This window comes from Myotis daubentonii, chromosome 2 (assembly GCF_963259705.1).
Source record: "Myotis daubentonii chromosome 2, mMyoDau2.1, whole genome shotgun sequence".
NCBI classification, from domain to species: Eukaryota; Metazoa; Chordata; class Mammalia; order Chiroptera; family Vespertilionidae; genus Myotis; species Myotis daubentonii.
In genome coordinates this window covers 112420755-112447029 of record NC_081841.1, presented here as the reverse complement: position 1 = coordinate 112447029, position 26275 = coordinate 112420755, and the positions used below count along the sequence as shown (strand labels likewise).

The following is a 26275-nucleotide window of genomic DNA, read 5'->3' as shown; positions in this document are numbered from 1 at the left end:
TTGTTATTGTTAATCCTCACCCAAGGACAATTTTTTCCCATTGATTTTTAGAGAGAGTGGGAGGGGTCGAGACAAAAAACTTCAGTGTGAGAGAGACACATTGATTGTTTGCCTCCCACAGGGTTCCCACCAGGGCTGGGGATCAAGCCTCCAACCTAGGTACGTGCCCTTGACCAGAATAAAACCCGAGACCCTTTAGTCTGTGGGCTGATGCTCTAACCACTGAATCAAACTGGCTAGGGCCCTCTTAACCATTTTTTTATTTTTTTATTTTATTTTATTTTATTTTTTAATATACTTTATTGATTTTTTACAGAGAGGAATGGAGAGGGATAGAGAGTTAGAAACATCGATGAGAGAGAAACATCAATCAACTGTCTCCTGCACAGTCCCTACTGTGTATGTGCTCGCAACCAAGGTACATGCCCTTGACCAGAATCGAACCTGGGACCCTTGAGTCCGTAGGCCGACGCTCTATCCACTGAGCCAAACTGGTTAGGGCTTAACCATTTTTTTTAAATACTTTTATTGATTTTAGAGAGGAAAGGAGAGGGAGAGAGATAGGAACATCAATGATGAGAGAGAATCATCGATCAGTTGCCTCCTGCATGCCCCCCACTGGGGATCGAGCCCTCAACCAAGATACATGCCCTTGACCAGAATCAAACCCGGGACTCCTCAGTCTGCAGGCCAACGCTCTATCCACTGAGCCAAACCAGCTAGGGCCCTCTTTACCATTTTTAAATGTACAACTCTAGTGTTAAGAATGTTTACATTCTTGTGAAACAAATCTTAACTCACTTTTGTACACCTATGTGTACCTTAGATTTATGGTATCTTTGTGTTACGTGGAGAAGCTGGAAAATGTTACATGCCCTTAATGGTTACTCAAACCCTTCATCTTTTGCTGTGCATTCTGACACTCTAACCACCAAGCAATTAGTGACCAGGGCAACTGCTTTTTAAAAAAATTCCCTTTTCTTTGTTTTTTCAGGTGGACCCCTATGAAATGAAACCACCAGTGAATTTGATTAGCTGTGTTGCTTGTATATTCTTTAATTCCCCTCATTTTATTCTTAAATTTTTTTTCATGTTAAAATCTTTTATTTTTCAATTACAGTTGACATACATTATTATATTAGTTTCAGGTGTACACCCCAGTGATTAAGCATTACATTACTTACTAAGTGATCATCCTGATAAATCTCCCACCCTTCTGACACCATACATAGATATTACAATATTGTTGACTCTGTTCCTTATGCTGTACTTTACATCCTCATGGTTATTCTGTAACAACCAATTTGTACATCTTTTTAAATATTAAAAAAAGTCTTTATTGTTGAAAGTATTACATATGTTCCCTTTTTCCCCATTGGCCTCTTCTAGCACATTCCTGCCCACTACCCCAGGCTTTCACCACACTATTGTCTGTGACCATGGGTTATGCAAATATGCATACAATTTCATTGGTTGATCTCTTCCCACCCACTTTTCCCTGCCTTCTCTCTGAGGTTCAACAGTCTGTTCATGCTTCTATGTCTCTGGATCTATTTTGTTCATTAGATTCCACATATGAGTTAGATCATGTGATACTTGTCTTTCTCTGACTGGCTTATTTCAGTTAGCATAATATTCTTCAGGTCCATCCATGCTGTTGTAAATGGTAAGAGTTCTTTCTTTTTTTACAGCTGCATAGTATTCCATTGTGTAAATGTACCAGACATTTTATATCCACTCATCTCCTGATGGGTACTTGGGCTGTTTCCAAATCTTAGCTATTGTAAATTGCCCTGCTATGAACATATATTCCTTCTGATTGGTGTTTTGGGTTTCTTAGGATATTCCTAGAAGTGGGATCATTGGGTCAAATGGCAATTCCATGTTTAATTTTTTGAGGTAATTTCATACTGTTTTTGATAGTGTCTGCACCAGTCTGCATTTTCACCAGCAGTGTACTGGAGTTCTCTCCACATCATCGCCAACAGTTGGTCGTTTGTTGATTTGTTACATTAGCCATTCTGACAGGTGTGAGGTGATACTTCATAGTTGTTTTTGTTGTTTTTTTAAATATATTTTATTGATTTTTTACAGAGAGGAAGGGAGAGAGATAGAGAGTTAGAAACATCGATCAGCTGCCTCCTGCACATCCCCCACTGGGGAAGTGCCCGCAACCCAGGTACATGCCCTTGACCGGAATCGAACCCGGGACCCCTCAGTCCGCAGGCCGACGCTCTATCCACTGAGCCAAACCGGTTTCGGCCTTCATAGTTGTTTTAATGACTTTGATGATTAGTGACTTTGAGCATTTTTTTCATATGCCTCTAGGCCTTCTGTATATCCACTTTGGAGAAAGTCCTTTGCTGTTTTTAAATTGGACTAAAGACCCTGTGCATGAAATTTGAGGGGGGGGGGGTCCCTTGGGAGATGTCCGATGGCCTCGCAATTTGGTACCACTGGCTCCTAACTGCTCACCTGCCTGATTGCCCCAACCCCTGTGCCTGCCTGCCTGATCGCCCCAATTGCTCCCCTGTCAGCCTGATCGCCCCTAACCGCCTCTGCCTCGCCTGGCACCCAGGACCCGGCCTTCCCTCACTCTGGCCGGCTGCAGGCACCCAGGACTGTGGGGCAGGCGGCTTGTCCCTCTCCTGGGCCGCAGCCTGGCTGGTCCCCATTCCTCTCTCACGAGCTCATTTGTGCCTGGTTGTTCCCCGTTCCTCTCTCCCCTGTGTTGAGTGTCTGAGCCGTGATGGCTTGAGGGCATGATGATCATTTGCATATTAGCTCTTCATTATATAGAACTAGAGGCCCGGTGCACAAAAATTTGTGCACTTGGAGGGGGGGCGGGAGGGGTCCCTCAGCCCGGCCTGTGCCCTCTCGCAGTCTGGGACCCCTCGGGAGATAACGACCTGCTGGCTTAGGCCTGCTCCCAGGTGGCAGAGGGCAGGCCCAATCCATAGGTGCAGCTCCTGGTCGGGCTCAGAGCAGGGCTGATTGGAGAGTTGGGGCGCCTTCCCCTGTCACGCACAGAGCAGGGCCGATCGGGAGGTTGCAATGCCACCCTCAGTTACGCTCAGGGTAGGGCCGATTAGGGGGTTAGGGCACCGCCCCCTGTCACACTCAAGGCAGGGTCGATGGGGAGGTTGCGGCACCACCCCCTGTCATGCAAAGAGCAGGGCCAATCAGGGGGTTGGGGCGCTGCCCCCTGTCACTCACAGAGCAGGGCCCATCAGAGGGGTTGGAGCTCCGTACCCTGTCACGCACAGAGCAGGGCCCATCAGGGGGTTGGGGAGCTCCCCCCTGTCACTCACAGAGCAGGGCCCATCAGGGGGTTGGGGAGCTCCCCCCTGTCACTCACAGAGCAGGGCCGATCAGGGGGTTGAGGATCTCCCCCCTGTCACTCACAGAGTAGGGTTGATAGGGGAGTTGGGGCACCGCCCCCTGTCACACACAAAGCGGGGCGGATCAGGGGGTTGGGGCGCCACACCCTGTCACACTCAGGGCAGGGCCGATGGGGAGGTTATGGCTCTACCCCGTCACACACAGAGCAGGGCCCGTGAGGGGCGGTTGGGATGCCGCCCTCTATCACCCACAGAGCAGGGCCGATCAGGGGGTTGGGGCACCACCACTGTCACACTCAGGACAGGGCCGATGGTGAGGTTATGGCTCTACCCCGTCACACACAGAGCAGGGCCGGTGAGGGGTGGGGGGGGGGGGGTTTGGGGCGCCGCACCCTGTCACACACAGAGCAGGGCCGATCAGGGGGTTGGGGCGCTGCACCCTGTCACACACAGAGCTGCAGGGCGATCAGGGGTTTGGGGAGCTCCCCCGTATCAGGCACAGAGCAGGGCTGATCAGGGGGTTGGGTGCCTTCCCCTGGCAGGAACAGAGCAGGGCCGATAGGGAGGTTGTGGCTCCGCCCCCTGTCACACACAGAGCTGCAGGGCGATCAGGGGGTTTGGACACTGCCCCCTGTCACGCTGATCCCAGTGCCGGTAGGCCTCACAGCTCCGCTGATCCTGGTGCTGGGAGGTATATTACCCTTTTACTATATAGGATAGAGTCCTGGTGCATGGATGGGGCTGGCTGGTTTGCCCTGAAGGGTGTCCTGGATCAGGGTGGGGGTCCCGCTTTGGTGCCTGGCCAGCCTGGGTAAGGGGATGATGACTTTTTGCAGCTGGTCACACACCCTTCAGGGTGGGGGTCCCCACTGGGGTGCCTTGCTTGCTGTTTGCAGGTGGTCACACACCTTTCATGGTGGGGGTCCCCACCGGGGTTCCTGGCCAGTCTGGGTGAGGGGCTGAGGGCTGTTTTCAGGCTGGCGGGTGACTGAAGCTCCCAACCGCTCCTTTTTTTCTTTTTCTTTTTTTTATACTGGGCCAGCTTTAGCTCTGAGGCTTGGCTCCAGCTCTTAGGCCTCAGTTGCTGAAAGCAGGTATCTGGTTTGTTTGGGTTCTATAATCGAAACACTGGTTCAACTCCAGCTCTGAGATCCCGGCTGGCTGAAAGCAGGTTTCTGGGGTTTTGTTTAGCTTCTATATTTGTAACAATGTTTCAATCTGCAAGATCAGAGGCTTGCAGCGGCAGGCAGGGAACGTTGGAGTCCTCCGACACTGAAGCAAGCAAGCCTCATGTTCGCTTCAAGCTGCCTGGCTGCCGGCCGCCATCTTGGCCTGCAGTTAATTTGCATATCGCCCTGATTAGCCAATGGGAAGGGTAGAGGAGGTACGACAAATTACCATGTTTCTCTTTTATTAGGTAGGATTGTTTGTCTTCCTTTTGTTAAGTTGTATGAGTTCCTTACATATTTTGGAGATTAACCCCTTATCAGATGTATCATTGACAAATATATTCTCCCATTACAAGTGCTCCATTGTTACTTTGTTGCTGGTTTCTTTTGCAGAGCAGAAGCTTTTTATTTTGATGTGGTCCCATTTGTTTTGGTATTTTAAAAGGAATTGCATTGAGTCTGTGGATTGCTTTGGGTAGTATGGACATTTTAATGATATTGATTCTACTAGTCCATGACACAGTACTTTCTTCCATTTCTTTACATCTTCCTCAATCTTTTTTCAATGTCCTGTGGTTTTCCGAATACAGCTCTTTTACCTCCTTGGTTAAGTTTATTTCTAAGTATCTTATTTTTGTTGTTGCCCTGGTAAATGGGATTTTTGTTTATTTCCTCTTTCTGAAAGTTCATTATTGCTGTTTAAAAATGCTGTAGAACTCTGGGTGTTAATTTTGTATACTGTTACATTGCTGAATTTAGTAGATTTTTGATGGAATCTTTAGGATTTTCTATGTACACGATCATGTCATATGCAAATAATGACAGCTTTACTTCATCCTTTCCAATTTGGATGCCTTTTATCTCTTCTTGTCTGATCCCTGTGGCTAGGACTTCCGGTATTATGTTGGACAAGAGTGTTGAAAGTGGGTATCCCTGTCTTGTTCCTGTTCTTAGGGGAAATGGTTTTAGTTTTTGTCCATTGAGTATGATGCTCGCTGTAGGTTTGTCATGTATGGCTTTTATTGTATTGAGGTATGATGATGATCTCTGTATTCCCACTTTGCAGAGAGTTTTTGTCAAAAAGTACTGTTGGATTTTGTGGAATTATTTTTCTGCATCAATTGATAATGATCATGTGATTTTTGTCTTGAAATCTGATTATGTGATGTATCATATTTCTTGATTTGTGAGTATTGTAGGCAGCCCTCGGGTTACGTTGGACTTGACGTACATCGTTATGTGGTTACATCGCCATCTCCCATTTATTTATAAAAAAAGTTCCGTCATTTCGATGTATGTACATATGTGCTTTATGTTTATTATTTATTTACCACAGGTCAGGAATTACCTTTCTTTTAAATTTTCTTTTTTACTGTTTCACTTTATTACTGCTGTGTATGTGCTCCATGTGAGTGACGTAAGTGCTTATGTAGGTGGGTTATGTAGTTGTCTTACAGCGAAAATCGCGTTACCTCACACCATAGGAACAGATCTCCGACATAACCCAAGGACCTACTGTACCAGCCTTGCATCCCTGGAATAAATCCCATTTGGGAGGGGAGATTAAAAATGTTGCAGAGTAAGTGGATGCTGCACAGACATGCTCCCAGGAACAGACTGGTATTACAACTAAAATACAGAAAAACTTCCTGAATAATCAACGGAAAACTTGCAGGAGAGAACCCTGATACCCGAGGACTGAAAGTGCTGCGACTGCGTGGAGACTGGTAGGAGGGGCGGAGGCACGAAAGTGCTGGCTGGGCACCCACAGACAACAACTGAAGTCCCAGAAATATCTCAGCTGTGGGGGGTTGCCACTGAGAATTCTGGGATCCAGTCCCCAGTCTGGGCCCCCCAGCAGAGAGCACCAAAACTGAGGGTACCCATATAACATCTGGCCTTGAAAAGCAACAGGGTGCTGTCTGCCAGGGAGTAACAGCTGAAAACTCAGGCACCCTCTTAAAGGGCCAGTGCACTAAATTCTCTGTGGAGCAACCCAACTTGTGCTCCAGCAGAGGGAGGGTGAAGTGGACTGGAGCTGTGAGAGCAGAAGCCAGGACCGGGGACTTGGGGGATAGAGCTCAGAAGGCAGACAACCCAAGTTTGCTAGGCTGAGTCATTCTCTCATTCAGGAGGATATCTTTCCCACATAGACATTTGCCTTGCCTAGGGGGAAGATAGTTGATACACCCTATTGGAAAACACCTTGCCCTAAGGCCACTTAAGAGATTAAAAATAACAATTAGCCTCTAGGACAGTGATGGCGAACCTATGACACGCATGTCAGAGGTGACACGCGAACTCAGTTTTTTGGTTGATTTTTCTTTGTTAAATGGCATTTAAATATATAAAATAAATATCAAAAATATAAATCTTTGTTTTACTATGGTTGCAAGTATCAAAAATGTTTCTATATGTGACATGGCACCAGAGTTAAGTTAGGGTTTTTCAAAATGCTGACATGCCGAGCTCAAAAGGTTCATCATCACTGCTCTAGGAAGAAGCAACTGCCCCACCCTGTCAAAAAAAAAAACTCTCACCACACCTGAGGATGATTACCTGAGAGGCAATTCAAGCTGGAATCCTGTCAGTCTGTAGGTAAAGGTGGTCTCTGGAGGCTTTGAATCTTTGCCTGATCTAATTAGTCAGAAACAGCCTTTAATACTGTCCTAAACTAGAGATTGAGAGATGTAGAGGAGCTACCTAATAAAGCGGTAGCCAACCTTTCAAACCTCACGGATCACCAGTGGTCCATGGACCACCAGTTGGTGACTGCTGCTCCAAAGATTTTCTTAAACCAGCGGCTGCCAACCTTTCAGACTTCACGGACCACCATTGGTCCGCGGACCACCAGTTGGCGACCATTGCCCTAATATATAGTCAAAAACCTAAACAGCCAAAATGAGGAGACAAAGAAACAATCTCCAAATGAAAGAACTTGAGAATTCTCCAGAAGAGATAAATGAAGCAGAGATAAGAAATTTATCTGAATCAGAGTTCAGAGTAATGATGGTAAAAATGCTCCATAGCATGAAAAAGGATATAGTAACTATGAAAAAAGAAAAATCTGAGAGAAAGAATGACATAACACAAAGAACACATTGGAAGGAATTACAGCAGATTAGGGGAAGCTGAGGATCGAATCAGTGAATTAGAAGACAGAGTTGAAAATGTCAATCAGAGAACCAAAAAGAAAATAAAAAGAAAAAACAGGAGGACAGCTTAAGGGAGCTGTGAGATATTGTGAAATGTAACAGTATTAGAATAGGTGTGCCAGAAGAGGCAGAAAGGGAGACAGGCATAGAGAAGGTATTTGGAGAAATGATGGCAGAAAACCACTTGGTCATTATATGCGGTCTTTTTAATGTATTGCTGGATTTGAGCTATCATAATAATAAAATGCTAATATGCAAATGGTTGTCATGCTGTGATGTGTAACGACCGATCAACAGGGCCCGAGGCTGCATGGTGCCTGGTCGGGGCAGGGGACCTCAGGCCACGACCCCCCACCTGGTGGGGCTTGACAGGGGACCTCAGGCCATGCCCCCTACCTGGTGGGGCTTGATGGAGGTGGGGCTGGCCGGGTCTGGGTCTTGTGCGATTTCGAAGCACAAGCGGGTGGGCGGGGACTTGACTCTGGGTCCCTAGGTGTGCTCCAGACTGACGGCAGATTTTCATATACATTTTAGTAATTTTCTTTCATCTCTGACACTTTTATTATAGAGAAAGGGCAAATAGAAATCCTATATAATAAAGAGGTAATAGGCAAATTGGCCATCACACCCTCACAAGGTGGCTTCCTACAACCAGGCCGGCAGGAGGGTTAGTGAGGGACGACCAAATGACTAAAGAAGCAGGCTGACTGTGGAGAACAGTATGGAGCTTCCTCAAAAAACTAAACATGGAACTCCCATTTGACCCAATGATCCCACTTCTAGGAATATATCCCAAGAAGCCAGAAACACCAATCAGAAAGGATATATGCACTCCTATGTTCATAGCAGCACAATTTACCATAGCTAAGATTTGGAAACAGCCTAAGTGCCCATCAGCAGATGAGTGGATTAGAAAACTGTGGTACATCTACACAATGGAATACTACGCTGCGGTAAAAAAGAAGGAACTCTTGCCTTTTGCAACAGCATGGATGGAACTGGAGAGCATTATGCTAAGTGAAATAAGCCAGTCAGAGAAAGATAAATACCTCATGATCTCACTCATTTGTGGAATATAGAGAACAACATAGACTGATGAACAGGGACAGATCCAAAGACAGAGAAAAAACGATCAGACTATTAATCCCCAGAGGGAATGTAAGGGAGGGAGGGGGCAAGGGGAAGAGATCAACCAAAGGACTTGTGTGCATGCATATAAGCCAAACCAATGGACATGGACAACAGGGGGTTGAGAGCATGAGTCGGGGGGGGGGGGGAGGATGGGGGTTTAATGGGGGGGGGGTGAGGACACATTTGTAATACCTTAACTAATAAAGAATTTTAAAAAAAGAAGAAGCAGGCTGCGTGGGGCGACCAGGCCAACATGGGGGGCAGTAAGGGGTGACCAGGCCAGCGGGGCGGGGCGGGGGGCAGTTAGGAGCAACCAGGCTGGCAGGAGGGGCAGTTAGAGGCGACCAGGCAGGCAGACAGTTGAGTGATTAGGAGCCAGCATTCCAGGATTGTGAGAGGGATGTCCGACTGCCAGTTTAGGTCCGATCACTGGGATCCAGGATCGGGCCTAAACTGGCAGTCGGACATCCATGAGGGGTCCCCGATTGGAGAGGGTGCAGGCTGGGCTGAGGGGACCCCCCCCCGTGCATGAATTTCGTGCACTGGGCCTCTAGTATTAAAATATTTCCTCTAGTTAATTCGCTTTTAATGTGCATGAATTTCATGCACCGGGCCACTAGTGTGTGTGTGTGTGTGTGTGTGTGTGTGTGTGTGTGTGTATATGACTAAGTGACCAGCTAACCAGTGGGTAGGTATGATGTGCACTGACCACTAGGGGGAAGACGCTCAGCGCAGGAGCTGAGAAGCGACAGCAACTTTGCAGAGTGCCCTCTCACACTCTGGGACCCCTTGGGGGATGTTGGACTGCCGGTTTTGGCCCAATCCCCGCAGGCCAGGTCAAGGAATCCCACTTGCCGGAGGGACTCTGCTCACTCCACAGATGCCCTTTGAGCCCCAGTGCCACCCCAGGTGTGGACAACCAGGGAGGAACTGCGGGAGGTTGACTCCTGAGTGTGTTTGGCCCGTTTCACCCAGTCCTATTCCACTGGCCAACTTTTAATTAATTTCCTTTCAATGTGCACAAATCCATGTACCTAGCCTCTAGTTTCCTAATATTTTGTTGAGGATTTTAGCATCTACGTTCATCAGTGATATTGGCCTATAATTCTCTTTGTAGTGTGTTTATCTGGTTTTGGAATTATGATACTGATGACCTCACATAAAGAGCTTGGAAATGTTCCTTCCTCTTGAATTTTTTAGAATAGTTTGAGGAGGATAGGGGTTGGTTCTTCTTTGAATGTTTGGTAAAACTCCCTTGTGAAGCTATCCAGACCAGGGCTTTTGCGTGCTGGAAGTTTTTTTTACTACTGCTTCAATTTCATCAGTAGTTATCCTATTCTGGTTTTCTGATTCTTCCTGATTGAGTTTTGGAAGAGTGTATTTTTTTAGGAAAATTTCATTTCGTCCAGGTTGTCCAGTTTGTTGGAATATAGTCGTTCATAGTATTTTGTTTGTTTTTTTGTTTTGTGATCCTTTGTATTTCTGTGGAGTTAGTTTTACTTCACTGCTTTCATTTCTGATTTTGTTTATTTGGGTCCTCTCTCTGTTTCTTGATGAGTCTGGCTAGAGGTGCATCAATCTTGTTTATCTTTTCAAAGACCCAGCTCTTGGTTTCATTGACTGTTTGTTTGTTTGTTTGTTTTTTAGTCTATCACTTATTTCTGCTTTAATCTTTATTGTGTCCTTCATTCTAATGACTCTGGGATTTTCTTGTTGTTCTCTTTCTAATTCTTTAAGTTGTAGGGTTAAATAGTTTATTTTTAATTTTTCATGTTTTTTCTGGTAGGTCTCTAGTGCTATGAACTTCCCACTCAGGACTGCTTTCCCTTTGTCCCATGGATTTTGTGTTGTGTGTTTATTTTAGTTTGTTTCCAGGAAGTTTTTTTTTGTTTTTTTTTTTCTAAATATACATTTTTAATATCATTTTGAATGTTGAACCAGGTTAAACAAATAAAATCAAATTTATTTTTTTATTTTATTTTTTTGGGTGTTGAAGAATATTGAATTTTATTTATTTTTATTTTTTTTAATTAAATCTTTATTGTTCAGATTATTACATTTGTTCCTCTTTTTCCCCCCCATAACTCCCCTCCTCCCAGTTCCTGCCCCACCCTCCGCCCTCACTCCCCACCCACTGTCCTCATCCATAGGTGGACGATTTTTGTCCAGTCTCTTCCTGCATCTCCCACACCCCTTTCCCCCCCAAGAATAGTCAGTCTATTCCCTTTCTATGTCCCTGATTCTATTATGATAACCAGGTTATTATTTTTTTTAATATATTTTATTGATTTTCCACAGAGAAGAAGGGAGCGGGATAGAGAGTTAGAAACATCGATGAGAGAGATCGATCAGCTGCCTCCTGCACGCCCCCCCACTAGGGATGTGCCCGCAACCAGGGTACATGCCCTTGACCGGAATCGAACCCGGGACCCTTGAGTCCGCAGGCCGACGCTCTATCCACTGAGCCAAACTGGTTCGGCATAACCAGATTATTTATTCACTTGATTCTTAGATTCACTTGTTGATAGATGCATATTTGTTGTTCATAATTTGTATCTTTACCTTTTTCTTCCTCTTCCTCTTCTTAAAGGATACCTTTCAGCATTTCATATAATACTGGTTTGGTGGTGATGAACTCCTTTAGCTTTTCCTTATCTATGAAGCTCTTTATCTGACCTTCAATTCTGAATGATAGTTTTGCTGGATAAAGTAATCTTGGTTGTAGGTTCTTGGTATTCATCACTTTGAATATTTCTTGCCACTCCCTTCTGGCCTGCAAAGTTTCTGTTGAGAAATCAGCTGACAGTCGTATGGGTATTCCCTTGTAGGTAACTGGGTTTCTTTCTCTTGCTGCTTTTAAGATTCTCTCTTTGTCTTTTGCTCTTGGCATTTTAATTATGATGTGTCTTGGTGTGGTCCTCTTTGGATTCCTTTTGTTTGGGGTTCTCTGAGCTTCCTGGACTTGTAAGTCTATTTCTTCCATCAGGTAGGGGAAGTTTTCTGTCATGATTTCTTCAAATAGGTTTTCAATATCTTGGTCTCTCTCATCATCTGGCACCCCTATAATTCTGATGTTGGTACGCTTGAAGCTGTCCCAGAGGCTCCTTACACTATCCTCGCATTTTTGGATTCTTTTTTCATTTTGCTTTTCTGGTTGGGTGTTTTTTGCTTCTTCGCATTTCAAATCATTGACTTGATTCTTGCGCTCCTCTGGTCTGCTGTCGGGAGTCTGTATAATATTCGTTATTTCAGTCCGTGTATGCTTAATTTCTAGTTGGTTCCCCAATATAACATCGAGGGTCTCATTAGTTTTCTTGTAGATCTCATTAAGTTTATCGGCGGCTTCTAAACAGTTCTTGAGAGACCTTAAAAGTGTGGTTCTGAACTCTATATCTTCCTTTGACAATTTTGTCCTGTTTCTTTGTCTCCGCATTTTGTTATGCTTCCTTGGTGCACCCCCTAGTGGTCTTTGTTCGCAGTCTTATAGTTAAACCTTGATTGTTGTAGCTAATCCCAGGGAGGGCTTGACCTCCAGGCCAAGTGGCTATGAGAATCAGCTGTGTCAGCAGTGAGAGAACTTCTGTCCTCTAGGGAGGTGCTAATCTAGCCTTTGCCTGAGGCTATCCGGCAAATGCCTCTGTGCAGGGCTTGGGTAGGGCGGGTCGCACAGGATCAACTGGGTGGGCCGGAGAGAGCAGTTATGGCGGCTCTCAGTCCTGTCCCCAGGGGCTCTGCCTCTCTGAGTCCCAGCACCCGCTGCAAAGCTCAGAGAGAAAGCTGCACTTGCTCTGACCGAACCCAGACTGTCCCGCTTCTCCCGTTTGAGTCTGGGTCCCTAAAGACTCGCCTGTATCTGGAGCTCAGAGTCTGCGACTCCCTCCCGATTGAAAACGCCAACCGCGCCCTCCGCCACCAGCCCGCTCCGCGCACTCCGCACCTCAGAATTTGACTTCAGCACTGCGCCTCCTCTGAGTGTCCGTATGCGTTTCTCTTTCCTCCTAGTTGTAGGACTTCCACTCAGCCAGTGTTCCTGTGGTTCTGGGTGATGTCCCTTCCGTCTTTTAGTTTTACTTTTGAAGTAGTTGTTCACACAGCAAACTCCGGCGTTAACCTATGCCGCCATCTTGGTTCTCCTCTTGAATATTTCTTGCCACTCTCTTCTGGCCTGCAAAGTTTCTGCTGAGAAATCAATTAACAGTCTTATGGGAGCTCCCTTGTAACTAACTGCTTTCCTCTTACTGGTTTTAAAATTCTCTATTTCTCTTTAACCTTTAGCATTTTAATTATTACGAGTCTTGCTGTGGGATTCTTTGGATTCATCTTTTTGGGGACTCTATGCACTTCCTGGTCTTGCATGTCAATTTCCCTTACCAAGTTAGGGAAGTTTTCTGTTATTCGTACTTTAAAAATAAAGAAAAACCCACAATTTTTATTGATTCAGCTGAGAGAAGGTGATAGCAAGGTTTAGAGTAGTAGACAGCAAGGCTGTGATTGAAAAATACACAAATTAAAGAATTAATAAAATTGGGTGTTGGTTGCTAACCACTAAGACAGAGATCAAAATGGGATGTGGGTAGAATGATGAATATTTCATTATTATTATCACTAGGGGCCCGGTGCACGAAATTCGTGCACTGGGTGTGTGTGGGGGGGGGAGTCACCCTCAGCCCAGCCTGCCCCCTCTCACATACTGGGAGCCCTCAGGCGTTGACCCCCATCACCCTCAAATCGCAGGATCGGCCCCTTGCCCAGGCCTGACGCCTCTGACAGAGGCATCAGGCCTGGGCAGGGGACCCTCATTTCCCCCCATTACTGGTTCTGCCCCCAGCCCAGGCCTGATGCCTCGGCCAGAGGCGTAGACCCCCATCACCCTCCGATCGCCTGATCGGCCCCTTGCCCAGGCCTGACGCCTCTGTCAGAGGTGTCAGGATTGGACAGGGGACCCCCATCTCCCCCTGATCACTGGCTCTGGCCCCCGCCCAGGCCTGAGGCCTCTGGCCCAGGAATCATGCCTGGGCAGGGGACCCCCATCTCCCTCTGATGGCTTGCTCCACCCCCCGCCCAAGCCTGACGCCTCTGACCCAGGCTTCAGGCCTGGGCAAGGGGACCATCATATCCCCCCAATCCCCGGCTCCGCCCCCCACCCAGGCCTGATGCCTCAGCCAGAGGAGTTGACCCTCATCACCCTCCGATCACCAATCACCGGATCGGCCCCTTGACCAGGCCTGAGGCCTCTGGCAGAGGTGTCAGGCCTGGGCAGGGGACCCCCAGCTCCCCGTGGTTGCAGGCTCCGCCCCTGCCCAGGCTTAATGCCTCTGGCCTAGGCATCCGGCCCGGGCAGCGGGGACCCGCAGCTGCAGCGGCCCCGCGATCGTGGGCTTCTCTTTAGGCCCAGGCAAGGGACCCCTAGCTCCCGGGACTGCCAGCTTCGACGGTGCCCAGCTCCCATCGCTGGCTCCACCCCTACTTCCTGCTATCACTGGCCAGGGCGGCAAAGGCACCTGATTCTCTGATCATGGCTGGGGGGCAGGGCAAAGGCGGCCACAGGGCCGCCTTTGCCCTGCCCCCCAGCTCTTAGCTCCCCCCTGGGTTTCTGATCACTGTCAGTGGCAGGGGGCTTCTTCCTGCTTTCCCTTTCGCCTCGCTGCATTGTGCCTACATATGCAAATTAACCGCCATCTTGTTGGCAGTTAACTGCTAATCTTAGTTGGCAGTTAACTGCCAATCTTAGTTGGCAGTTAATTTGCATATAGGCCTGATTAGCCAATGAAAAGGGTATTGTCGTACGCCAATTACCATTTTTCTCTTTTATTAGATAGGATTGATTTCAGAGAGGAAGGGAGAGGGAGATACAAACATCAATGATAAGAGAGATTCGTTGATTGGCTGCCTCATGCATGCCCCCCACTGGGAGTTGAACCGTGACCTCTTAGTTCATTGGTCAACTGACACTCAATCATGCTGGCCAGGCTCATTATTATTTTTTTTCAGTGAGGCGGGGGGTGGAGAGAAAAGGAGAATCTGGGTTCATTATTATTTTAAAAAAATATTTTTATTGATTTCAGAGAGGAAGGAAGGTGAGATAGAAACATCAATGATGAGAGTCATTGATTAGTTGCCTCCTGCATGCCCTCTACTGGGGATCGAGCCTGCAACCTGGGCTTGTGCCCTGACTTGGAATCGACCTACGACTTCCTGTTTTATAGGTCGATGCTCAACCACTGAGCAATGCTGGCCAAGCAACATTTAATTTTTTGTTAATTGAAGTATATTTTTATTGATTTCAGAGAAGGGTGAGGAAGGGAGGGCTAGAAATATTAATGATGAGAGAGAATCATTATTGATTGGCTGCCTCCTGCATGCCCCCCACCCCCCACTGCCCCACTGGGGATCGAGCCCACAATCCGGGCATTTGCCCTTGATTGGAATTGAACCCAGGACCCTTCAGTCCACAGGCTAACACTCTGTCCACTGAACCAAACCAGCTAGGGCTCATTATTTTTTTTAAATTTATTTTTATTGTTGAAAGTATTACAGGTGTCCCCATTTTCCCTCGTGCCCCCTTCACCTGGCTCCCAACCCACCAGAGTCCTTTGCTGCACTATAAGTTCTTTAGTTAATCTGTTCCCACTTCCCTACCTCCTTCCCTCTGAGATCTGTCAGTTTGTTCCATGCTTACATGTCTCTGGACCAATTTTGATCGTCAGTTTATTTTGTTTATTGGATTCCACATATAAATGAGATCATGCAATCTTTGTCTTTCTCTGACTGGCTTATTTGTATAATATTCTCCAGGTACATCTATGCTGTCTTAAAGGGCAAAATTTCCTCATTTTTTACGGCTGCATTGTATTCCATTGTGTAAATATACCACAGCTTTTTTATCCACTCAACTACTGATGGGCAGATTGGCTATTTCCACATCTTAGCTTTTGTAAGTAATGCTACTATAACATAGAGGTACATACCTTCTTTCTGATTGGTACTTCAGGATTCTTCGGATACATTTCCATAAATGGGATCGCTGGGTCAAAAAGCAGTTTCTCTTTTAAACTTTTGAAGGAACCATACTTTTTCCACAGTGGCTGCATCAGTCTACATTTCCACCAACAGTGTACAAGGTTTCCCTTTTTACCACATCCTCACCAGCAATTGTTTGTTGATTTATTAATGGTAGCCATTGTGCCTCGTATGGGGCTGTATGTCATTGTAACTTTAATTTGCCCACTTCTTTTTTGTTCCACTTTGCTTGTAAAATTTTATTCCATCCCTTCATTTTCATCTGGTGTGAGTCTTTTATTCTGAGGTGGGTCTACTTGGTTTTTACTACTTTAAGTATTTCATGCCACTTCCTTTTGACCTGTAGTGCAGGGTTGTTTCTTTGTTTTGTTTGTTTTTGAGAAATCAGCTGACAGCCTTATGGGAGCTCCCTTGTAGGTAACTAACTTTCTCCCTTTCTACTTTTAAGATTCTCTCTTTGTCTTTAGCATTTCCTATTTTAATTATGATGTGTCTTGGTGTGGGTCTTTTTGGATATTCATCTTGATTGGGACTCTATGCTTCCTGAACTCGTGTGACTTTTTCCTTTGCCCGGTTAGTTCTGTCATTTCTTCAAAGAAGTTCTCTGTCCACTACTAATTTTCTACCCCTATTATGTGGATGTTGAGCCATTTCATGTTTTCCCAAAGTGCCCTTTAAACTGTCCTATGCTTTTTAAGTGTTTTGTGTGTGTTTTTTTATCCTCCCTGAGCATATTTTTTCCGTTGAATTTTAGACAGAGTAGAAGAGAGGGAAAGACAGAGAGAAATATCATTGTGAGAAAAACACATCAATTGGTTGCCTCCTGCACAAGCCCTGAGCAGAACCCTGGCTGGGGAGGATCCTGCAACTGAGGTATGTGTCCTTGACCAGAATCGAACCCAGGACCCTTCAGTCCATAGGTTGACGCTCTATATCCATTGAACCAAACCCGCTAGGGCTTAGTGTTTTTCTTTTTGCTGCTCTAATTGAGTGGTTTTTTTTCTATGTTGTCATCCTAATAGCTGATTTCGATCCTCTGCTTCATCAACCTTCTTATAATCCTTTCCAATGTATTCTTGATGTCAGAAATAGTATTTTTCATTTCTGACTTGTTCTTATTCATGGTTTCTATGTCCTTTTCCATGCTGATGTTGTTCCCACTAAGTTCCTTATAGTTCTTCCTAAGTTCCTTGAGCATCTGTATAGCCATTACTCTAAACTCTATTTCTGGTAAATTGCTTAACTCCATCTCATTTAGTTCTTTTTGCGGAGATTCTTCCTTTCGTTTGGGGGTTGTTTCTTTGTTTTTGTTTAATAGAAGTGCTATGACTCCTGGTCTTGTGGGTGGTCTTTTGTTGTAAATGTCCTGCTTGGCCTAGTGGTGCATTCTCCTTGAACTCCAGAGCTGGATGCTCTAGCAGCAGTTCTCAACCTGTGGGTTGCGACCATCGGAAAACACATATAGCATATCAGATATTTACATTACAATTCATAACAGTAGCAAAATTACAGTTATGGCCCTGACCGGCTTGGCTCAGTGGATGGAGCGTCGGCCTGCGGACTGAAAGGTCCCAGGTTCGATTCCGGTCAAGGGCATGTACCTTGGTTGCGGCCACATCCCCAGTAGGAGGTGTGCAGGAGGCGGCTGATCGATGTTTCTTTCTCATCGATGTTTCTGACTCTATCCCTCTCCCTTCCTCTCTGTAAAAAAATCAATAAAATATATTTTTTTAAAAACAGTTATGAAGTAGCAACGAAAATAATTTTTAAAAAAATATATTTTATTGATTTTTTACAGAGAGGAAGGGAGAGGGATAGAGAGTTAGAAACATCGATGAGAGAGAAGCATCGATCAGCCGCCTCCTGCACACTCCCCACTGGGGAAGTGCCTGCAACCAAGGCACATGCCCTTGACCAGAATCGAACCTGGGACATTTCAGTCCACAAACCGACGCTCTATCCACTGAGCCAAACTGGTTTTGGCCGAAAATAATTTTACGGTTGGGGGTCACCACAACATGAGGAACTGTATTAAAGGGTCGCGGCATTAGGAAGGTTGAGAACCACTTCAAGAGTGTCTGTTTTGTGGGTTATTTGGGCTCTTCCATTGTAACTGGGTCTTGATTGTTGTCCCTCTTGTGGGTTGGATCTCCTCTCATGCTGGTAACTGTGAGGGAGGGAGGCCAGCATATCAAGAGATATTGACATATCAAGTAAGATAAGGCCAAGATTTAAGAGCAAGGAGTTGTAATTTCATGAGTGTTATTTCAATGAATTGGAAAGGGCAGAAATCAAAATGAAGTGTGTACAGAGTAGGAGGTAAGAAAGTTGAAATTGTAAAAAGAGATAGCTCTTTGATATAGTTTATTAGAGATGGTGAAGACAGAGGTGCTAAGGAGGGTATGAAGTACACTTCTTCCATGGACTCTAAGTACTTTGAGAGTAGGATAATGTCCTATTAACTGTGTTATTTCATATTTCAGCTTGTCCATTTGCTAGAGCAAATTCCAGATTGTAAGTTATCTGAGGACAGAAACTATCTAATTTTTCTTATACACAGAACCTGACACATAATATGTCATAAATAAATAGTTGAATGAATCAAAAAGATATATTTTCTTCTCTCTTTATATTAAAAAGTAAAATAATCTTTCTTTTTTTCTTATAGATTAAGCATATGATGGCTTTTATTGAACAAGAAGCCAATGAAAAAGCAGAAGAAATAGATGCAAAAGTAAGAATTCATGTTTCTAGGTTTAAGAAGTTATGAAGTTTTATGTTGTTTTGTTTTGTTAAATAGTAAGTAGTGAAATTGTTTAACTGCATTGCATGGGACTAATAAGAATATCTCTTATAGGCGCACTCTCCCTCCAGGGAGCTCACCCATGCCATTGTGCATGCATGCGCACACACATACACACACCCCGCACATATATCCTAATCTCTAAGGGACCCAATCAGACTTGCAACAAGGTGAGCAATGGGCAGCTACAGCTCGTCCTGGGCTAACCACTTGAACCTGTCTCCAAGACTCCCTTTTCTCTGACTTCCCAGTGAGTCAAAGCAGCTCAGCCTAGGCTCTCCTGTTGCTTTTTCTATGCCCTTCCTTGTTTAACTGTCAGAAATATGTTTGTGCTGCGGTCAAGAAATCTTGTTTGCTTTAAAAAAAAAAAAAAAAAAAGAATATCTCTTATATTTAACATTAAAAGTAAATTTCCTGCCCTGGCCGGTGTGTCAGTACTTACAGTGTCGGCCCACATACAGAAGGGTTGCAGGTTTGATTCCTGGTCAGGGACAAGTTCTTGGGTTGCAGTACCTGAGTTCCAGGTTCAGTCCTCAGCCCCGGTCTGGATGTGTGCAGGAGGCAACCCATCAATGTGAGAAGGGCACATTGATGTGTTGTTTTTTTTCTCTTTCTCTCTCTCTCTCTCTATCCCTCTCTCCTCCCACTCTCGATCTCTAAAAATCAATGCAAAAATATCCTCAGGTGAGGATTAAATAAATAAATATTCCTTTCAAAACATTCTGATTGCCAGTAAGTATCCTGAAATTTTACGATAGGGATTTGAAAAGTAATGGTGGGAGATAAAAAACACATATACCTTAGAGGAGAATTCCAACTGATTTATATAGCTAACTTCCCTCTGCAGGAAATTGGAGATTAAATCTTTTCCCCAACTACCATCCTCATCAGAGTGTGGGCTGAACTTAGGAACCAACTTCCAAAGAATAGAATATGGAAAAGGCAAAAATATTAATTTTATGGTGGAGAAATATGACTTAACCAATTTTCTCACAGTTAACATCATAAGGGATGTGAAGAATTCATCAGGTTACCAGTTTATATGATAGGAAGAGAATACTTCATCTATGTGGTATTTTCCCTAGAACCTTTAACACCAGCCTAATCTATCTACACTAATAAAAGAGAAACATGGTAATTAGTGTCACTCCGCTACCCTTCCCATTGGCTAATCCCCCTGTTACTCACAGAGTAAGGCCGAGATATGCAAATTAACTGGCAGCCAAGATGGCGTCCGGCAGCCAGGCAGCTGATGCGAAAAGGGAGGCTTGCTTGCTTCAGTGACGGAGAACTCCAACGTTCCCCGCCTGACTTGCTGGCCTCTCAGCTGCAACTCTCAGCAACTATGTTGCGAATAAAGGAGCTAAAAAAAACCCCAGAAACCTGCTTTACTCAGCGGAGCTTCAGCCAGCCGGACCACAACATTGTATCAAATACAGATGATGGCTGTTTTCAGTAGCTGAGGCCTCAGAGCTAAAGCTGGCCCAGAATAAAAAAAGAAAAAAAGAAAAAACGGAGCGGTTGGGAGCTTCAGTCCCAGCCTGAAAACAGCCCTCAGCCCCTCAGCCAGACTGGCCAGGCACCCCAGTGGGGACCCCCACCCTGAAGGGTGTGTGACCAGCTGCAAACAGCCATCATCCCCTCAGCCAGACTGGCCAGGCACCCCAGAGGGGACTGCCACCCTGATCCAGGACACCCTTCAGGGCAAACCAGCCAGCCCCACCCATGCACCAGGCCTCTATTCTATATAGTAAAAGTGTAATATGCCTCCCATCACCAGGATCAGCGTGACAGGGGGCAGCACCCAAAACCCCTGATCGCCCTGCAGCTCTGTGTGTGACAGGGGGCGGGGCCCCAACCCCCCCGCCCCCCACGGGCCCTGCTCTGTGTGTGACGGGGTAGAGCCATAACCTCCCCATTGGCCCTGCCCTGAGTATGAGAGTGGCGGCACCCCAACCCCCTGATAGGCCCTGCTCTGTGGGTGATAGAGGGCGGCGCCCCACCCCCCCAATCCCCCCCCCCCACGTGCCCTGCTCTGTGTGTGATGGGGTACAGTCATAACCTCCCCATCTGCCCTGCCCTGAGTGTGACAGTGGCGGTGCCCCAACCCCCTGATCGGCCCTGCTCTGTAGGTGATAGAGGGCGGCGCCCCAACCCCCTGATCTGCCCTGCCCTGAGTGTGACAGGGGGCGGTGCCCCAACTCCCCTATCGGCCCTACTCTGTGAGTGATAGGGGGGAGCTCGTCAACCCCCTGATCGGCCCTGCTCTGTGCATGACAGGGGGGAGCTCCCCAACCCCCTGATTGACCCTGCTCTGTGCATGACAGGGTATGGAGCCCCAACCCCCCCTGATGGGCCCTGCTCTGTGCGTGACAGGAGGTGGCGCCGCAACCTCCCCATCGACCCTGCCTTGAGTGTGACGGGGCGGTGCCCCAACCCCCTAATCAGCCCTACCCTGAGCATGACTGAGGGTGGCATCGCAACCTCCCAATCTGCCCTGCTCTGTGCATGACAGGGGAAGGCGCCCCAACTCCCCAATCGGCCCTGCTCTGAGCCCGACCAGGGGCTGCACCTAGGGATTGGGCCTGCCCTCTGCCATCCGGGAGCAGGCCTAAGCCAGCAGGTCGTTATCTCCCGAGGGGTCCCAGACTGCAAGAGGGCACCGGCCGGTCTGAGGGACCTCCCCTTTCCCCGAGTGCACAAATTTTTGTGCACCGGGCCTATAGTATATATATAAAAAGCCAAAGGCCATCGCAACCAAATGGACGACTGAACAGGCTGATTGGGGCGACCAGGCTGGCATGGGAGTTAAGTGAGGGACGACCAAATGACTGAGCAGCAGGCTGCATGGGGCGACCAGGCCAGCAGGGGGGTTAGTGAGGAGCAACCAGGCTGGCAAGGGGGTAGTTGGGGGTGACCAGGCCGGTGGGGGAGGGACAGTTGGGGGTGACTAGGTCAGCAGATGGGGGCTGTTGGAGGCAACCAGGCCAGCAGGTGGGGCAGTAAGGGGCGACCATGCTGGCGGGGGGGGGGGGCAGTTAGGGGCTACCAGGCTGGTGGGGGATGCAGTTGGGGGCAACCAGGCTGGCAGGCAGAGGCTGTTAGGGGTGATCAGGCTGGCAGGGGGACCAGTAGGGGTGATCAGGCAAGCGGGCATGTGAGCAGTTAGGAGCCAGTGGTCCCGGATTGTGAGAGGGATGTCCGACTGCCGGTTCAGGCCTAAACCGGCAGCCGGACATCCCCTGAGGGGTTCTGGATTGGAGAAGGTGCCGGCTGGGCTGAGGGAACCCCCCCCCCCCAACCCCCGTGCATGAATTTCATGCAACGGGCCGCTAGTTAATATATAAACAAAGGGATAGCCTCAAAACTGTCAGTGTTATGCCCTAGCTGGTTTTGCTCACGAACTAATTCCCTTGTAGGCAGAAGAAGAGTTCAACATTGAGAAAGGTCGTCTTGTGCAAACCCAAAGACTGAAGATCATGGAATACTATGAGAAGAAAGAAAAGCAGATAGAGCAGCAGAAAAAAATGTAAGTACATCCTGGTCTCAGTATAAAACTAAAGAAGTTTTTCAAAGGTAGTGGGACAAGAGGACAGAGCAGATGCTTCAAAGTCAGGCAAGTATGGGTTCATGCCTTAAATGGATTACTTACTACATATCTGACCTTGGGCAAGTTGCTTAACTTTTCTTTGCTCATTTGTGATAATGGGAATTCTCCTAGAATTACTGAAAGATTAAACTGGAATAACAGATACGAAATTGCTTGCCACTTGGTAAGTACTTAATAAATATTTATTTATCTTTGAAAATATGTTTATAGAGGAGAAACAAGATGGCAGCGTAGGTAAACACCTGTGCTTGCAGCCTCCCATAACCACATCAAAATTACAACTAAGCTGTACCTGCTTTGGCTGAGTGGAAAGAGCATCACCCTGCGGACTGAAGGTTCCCGGGTTCAAGTCCAGTCAAAGGCACATGCCTGCATTGCGGGCTCAATCCCAGTAAGGGCTGTGTAGGAGGCAGCTGATCAATGATTCTCTCTCATCATTGACGTTTCTATCTCTCTCTCCCTCTCCCTTCCATTCTGAAATCAATTTAAAAAAGTATTACAATTACAGAGCAACCATCATTCAGAACTGCCTAAAATCGGGCTGATCGCAAGTCCTATAACTAGAAAAGTAAAAAAGAAAGCACATTGAGACTGGTAGGAGGGGCAGAGGTCCAGAACAGGCTGATCCGACACCCACGTGTGCCATAATTTTAATCAGGAGGCAGATTGTCTCTGTGGAGACCGCCTGTCAGGAGCAAGGGGTTCCAGCCCCACAGAGTCCCCTAGCCCAGGTTTCCAGAGGTGGGAAGAGAAGCCCCCACAACTGCGGGCTGTAAAAACCAGTGGGGGTTGTGGCTGAATAAGAAGGAGGCTGCTGGAGACCCAAATTTTCCTTTTAAATTGCCCAGGCACTCAACAAAACCAAGAGCTGGTTCTTTGAAAGGATAAACAAGGTTGATGGACCTCTAACCAGGCTCACCAAGAAACAAAGAGAGAGGACCCAAATAAAATCAGAAATGAAAGAGGAGAAATAACAGACCCCACAGAAATACAAAGGATTGTTAAAAAATACTATGAACAACTCTACTCCAACAAACTAGACAACCTGGAGGAAACGGACATATTCCTAGAAAAATACAACCTTCCAAAACTCAATCAGGAAGAATCTAAAAATCTCAGTAGGCCAATAACTATGGAAGAAATTGAAGCAGTCATCTAAAAGCTTCCAGCAAACAAAAGCCCAGGGCCAGACAGTTTCACGGAGGAGTTTTACCAAACATTCAAGAAAGAACTAAAACCTATCCTCCTCAGACTATTCCAAAAAAATTCAAGAGGAAGGAACACTTCCAAGCTCATTCTATGAAGCCAGAATCACCCTAATACCAAAACCAGATAAAGACAACACAATGAAAGAGAATTACAGGCCAATATCCCTCATGAACATAGATGCCAAAATCCTCAACAAAATTCTAGCAAATCGGATCCAGCAGTACATCAGAAAGATCATAGACCATGATCATAGACCATAGACCAAGTAGGATTTATCCCAGGGATGCAAGGATGGTACAATATCCGCAAATCAATAAACATAATACATCACATAAACAAATTGAGAGATAAAAACCACATATTTCACAGATCTAGAACAAACGGTCCAAAAATTCATCTGGAATAAAAAAAAGATCTCGAATAGCTGCAGCAATCCTGAGAGAGAAGAACAAAGTAGATGGGATCTCAATACCAGATATCAAGCTGTATTACAAAGCTGCTGTTCTTCAAACAGCGTGGTACTGGCACAAGAACAAACATATAGATCAATGGAATAGAATAGAGAACCCAGAAATCGACCCAAACCACTATGCCCAATTAATATTTGACAAAGGAGGCAAGAGCATACAATGGAGTCAAGACAGTCTGTTCAATAAATGGTGTTGGGAAAATTGGACAGATACATGCAAAAAGATGAAACCAGACCACCAATTCACACCATACACATAAATAAATTCAAAATGGATAAAAGACTTAAACGTAAGATGGAAAACCATAAAAATACTAGAGGAATCCACAGGTAGCGAAATCGCAAACATATGCCGAAGAAATTCCTTCTCTGATACTGCTCCTAAGGCAATGGAAACTAAAGAGAAACTAAACAAATGGGGACCACCCCTGTGAGGCTGAGATGGTCCCTGTGAGGCTGAGACGGCCCCTGGGAGGCCGAGACGGCCCCTGGTAGGCCGAGACCGTCTCTGGGAGGCCGAGACGACCCCTGGGAGGCCGAGACGACCCCTGGGAGGCCGAGACGACCCCTGGGAGGCTGAGACAGTCCCTGTGAGACTGAACACAGGGACACGTCATGGATGGAAATAGCTACATTTTCCATGTGTATGACCCAGCAAGAAAAACATACACCTATGGATGAGGGCAGTGGGGGGTAAGGGCAGAGGGTGGGGTGGGAACTGGGTGGAAGGGAGCTCCGGGGGGAAAAGGGGGAACAACTGTAATAGTCTGAACAATAAAGATTTATTTAAAAAAATAAACAAATGGGACTACATCAAAATAAAAGCTTTTGTACAGCAAAGGAAACCATCAACAAAACAACAAGAAGGCCCACTGCATGGGAGAACATATTTGCCAATGATATCACCAATAAGGGTTTAATCTCCAACATCTACAGGGAACTCATGCAACTTAACAATAGGAAGATAAACAATCCAATCAAAAAATGGGCCATGGACCTAGATAGACACTTTTCGAAAGAGGACATACAGAAGGCCGAAAGACATATGAAAACATGCTCAAAGTCACTAATTATACGAGAGATGCAAATCAAAACAACAATGCAGTATCATATCACACCTGCCAGAATGGCTGTCATCAACAAATCAACAAACAAGTGTTGGAGAGGATGTGGAGAAAAAGGAACCCTTCTTCACTGCTGGTGGGAATGCAGACTCATGCAGCCACTGTGAAGAACAGTATGGAGTTTCCTCAAAAAACTAAAAATGGAACTCCAATATCCCAAGAAACCAGAAACGCCAATCAGAAAGGATATATGCACCCCTATGTTCATAGCAGCACAATTCACCATAGCTAAGATTTGGAAACAGCCTAAGTGCCCATCAGCAGATGAGTGGATTAAAAAACTGTGGTACATCTACACAATGGAATACTACGCTTAGGTAAAAAAGAAGAAACTCTTGCCATTTGCAACAGCATGGATAGAACTCGAGAGCATTATGCTAAGTGAAATTAGCCAGTCAGAGAAAGATAGACACCACATGATCTCACTCATTTGTGGAATATAGAGAACAACATAGACCGATGAACAGGGACAGATCCAAAGACAGAGAAACAGCAGACTATCAATCCCCAGAGGGAAAGTAGGGGAGGGTGGGGGTAAGGGGAAGAGATCAACCAAAGGACTTGTATGCATGCATATAAGCCAAACCAATGGACATGGACAACAGGGGGATGAGAACATGAGGGGGCGGGGTGGTTGGGGGTTAATGGGGGGGTAAGGACACATTTGTAATACCTTAACCAATAAAGAAATTAAAGATAGAAAAAATTGCCCAGGCACAATCTTACACAGTGCCACTTCCTCCAAGCTCCAGTCCTGGGGAACCCAGGCACATATGGGGAGGAACTGGATTGTCTGGCATGGGGGCAGGAACTTGGGGTCGGTTTTCTCCCAGTTGAGATACTTACAAGGGACATTGTTCCAGTGCTGGGACCTCCCCTATCTCAGGGCTGACTAGCAGCCATATCTGAGTCTCCCCTCAGCCTGGAGTAAACTTTGTTCCACCCTGAAGATTCCCTGAGACTCTGCCCCATCAAGTTTGTAGCCCCACCCAAGCTGTTTGCAGTTGCTTTTCCATATGAATGGCCTGTCCTGGCTCAGGCTTCAAATCTTGTTAAAAATCTCTCAAACAAGCTGAAGGTGGTAACAGCATGCCCCCAAACCTATCAGTAAAAGGCCCAAGACCCGGCACTAGCTTCAGCCTGCCTTTCTTCACAGGCCCAATACAAGTAGCAGTCATCTGCAGACCTCTCTGTAGTTCCTGCTGGGTGACTCCAGTGGCTGACTTTGCACCTCCCTGGAAGCC

At 46.3% G+C, this 26275-nt stretch overlaps 1 protein-coding gene across 3 annotated transcripts in view; it reads left to right on the top strand.

Moving 5' to 3' along the window:
• ATP6V1E1 (ATPase H+ transporting V1 subunit E1) overlaps positions 1-26275 on the top strand; it is a 64396-nt gene that overhangs the window by 8671 nt on the left and 29450 nt on the right. For 2 of the 3 annotated variants that reach the window (XM_059684307.1, XM_059684305.1), the window contains exons 2-3: positions 18485-18550; positions 22039-22148. In XM_059684307.1, the coding sequence (XP_059540290.1) occupies positions 18485-18550; positions 22039-22148 (176 nt within the window). The remainder of the gene's footprint in view (positions 1-18484; positions 18551-22038; positions 22149-26275) is intronic. The other variant, XM_059684306.1, reaches the window with a different exon arrangement.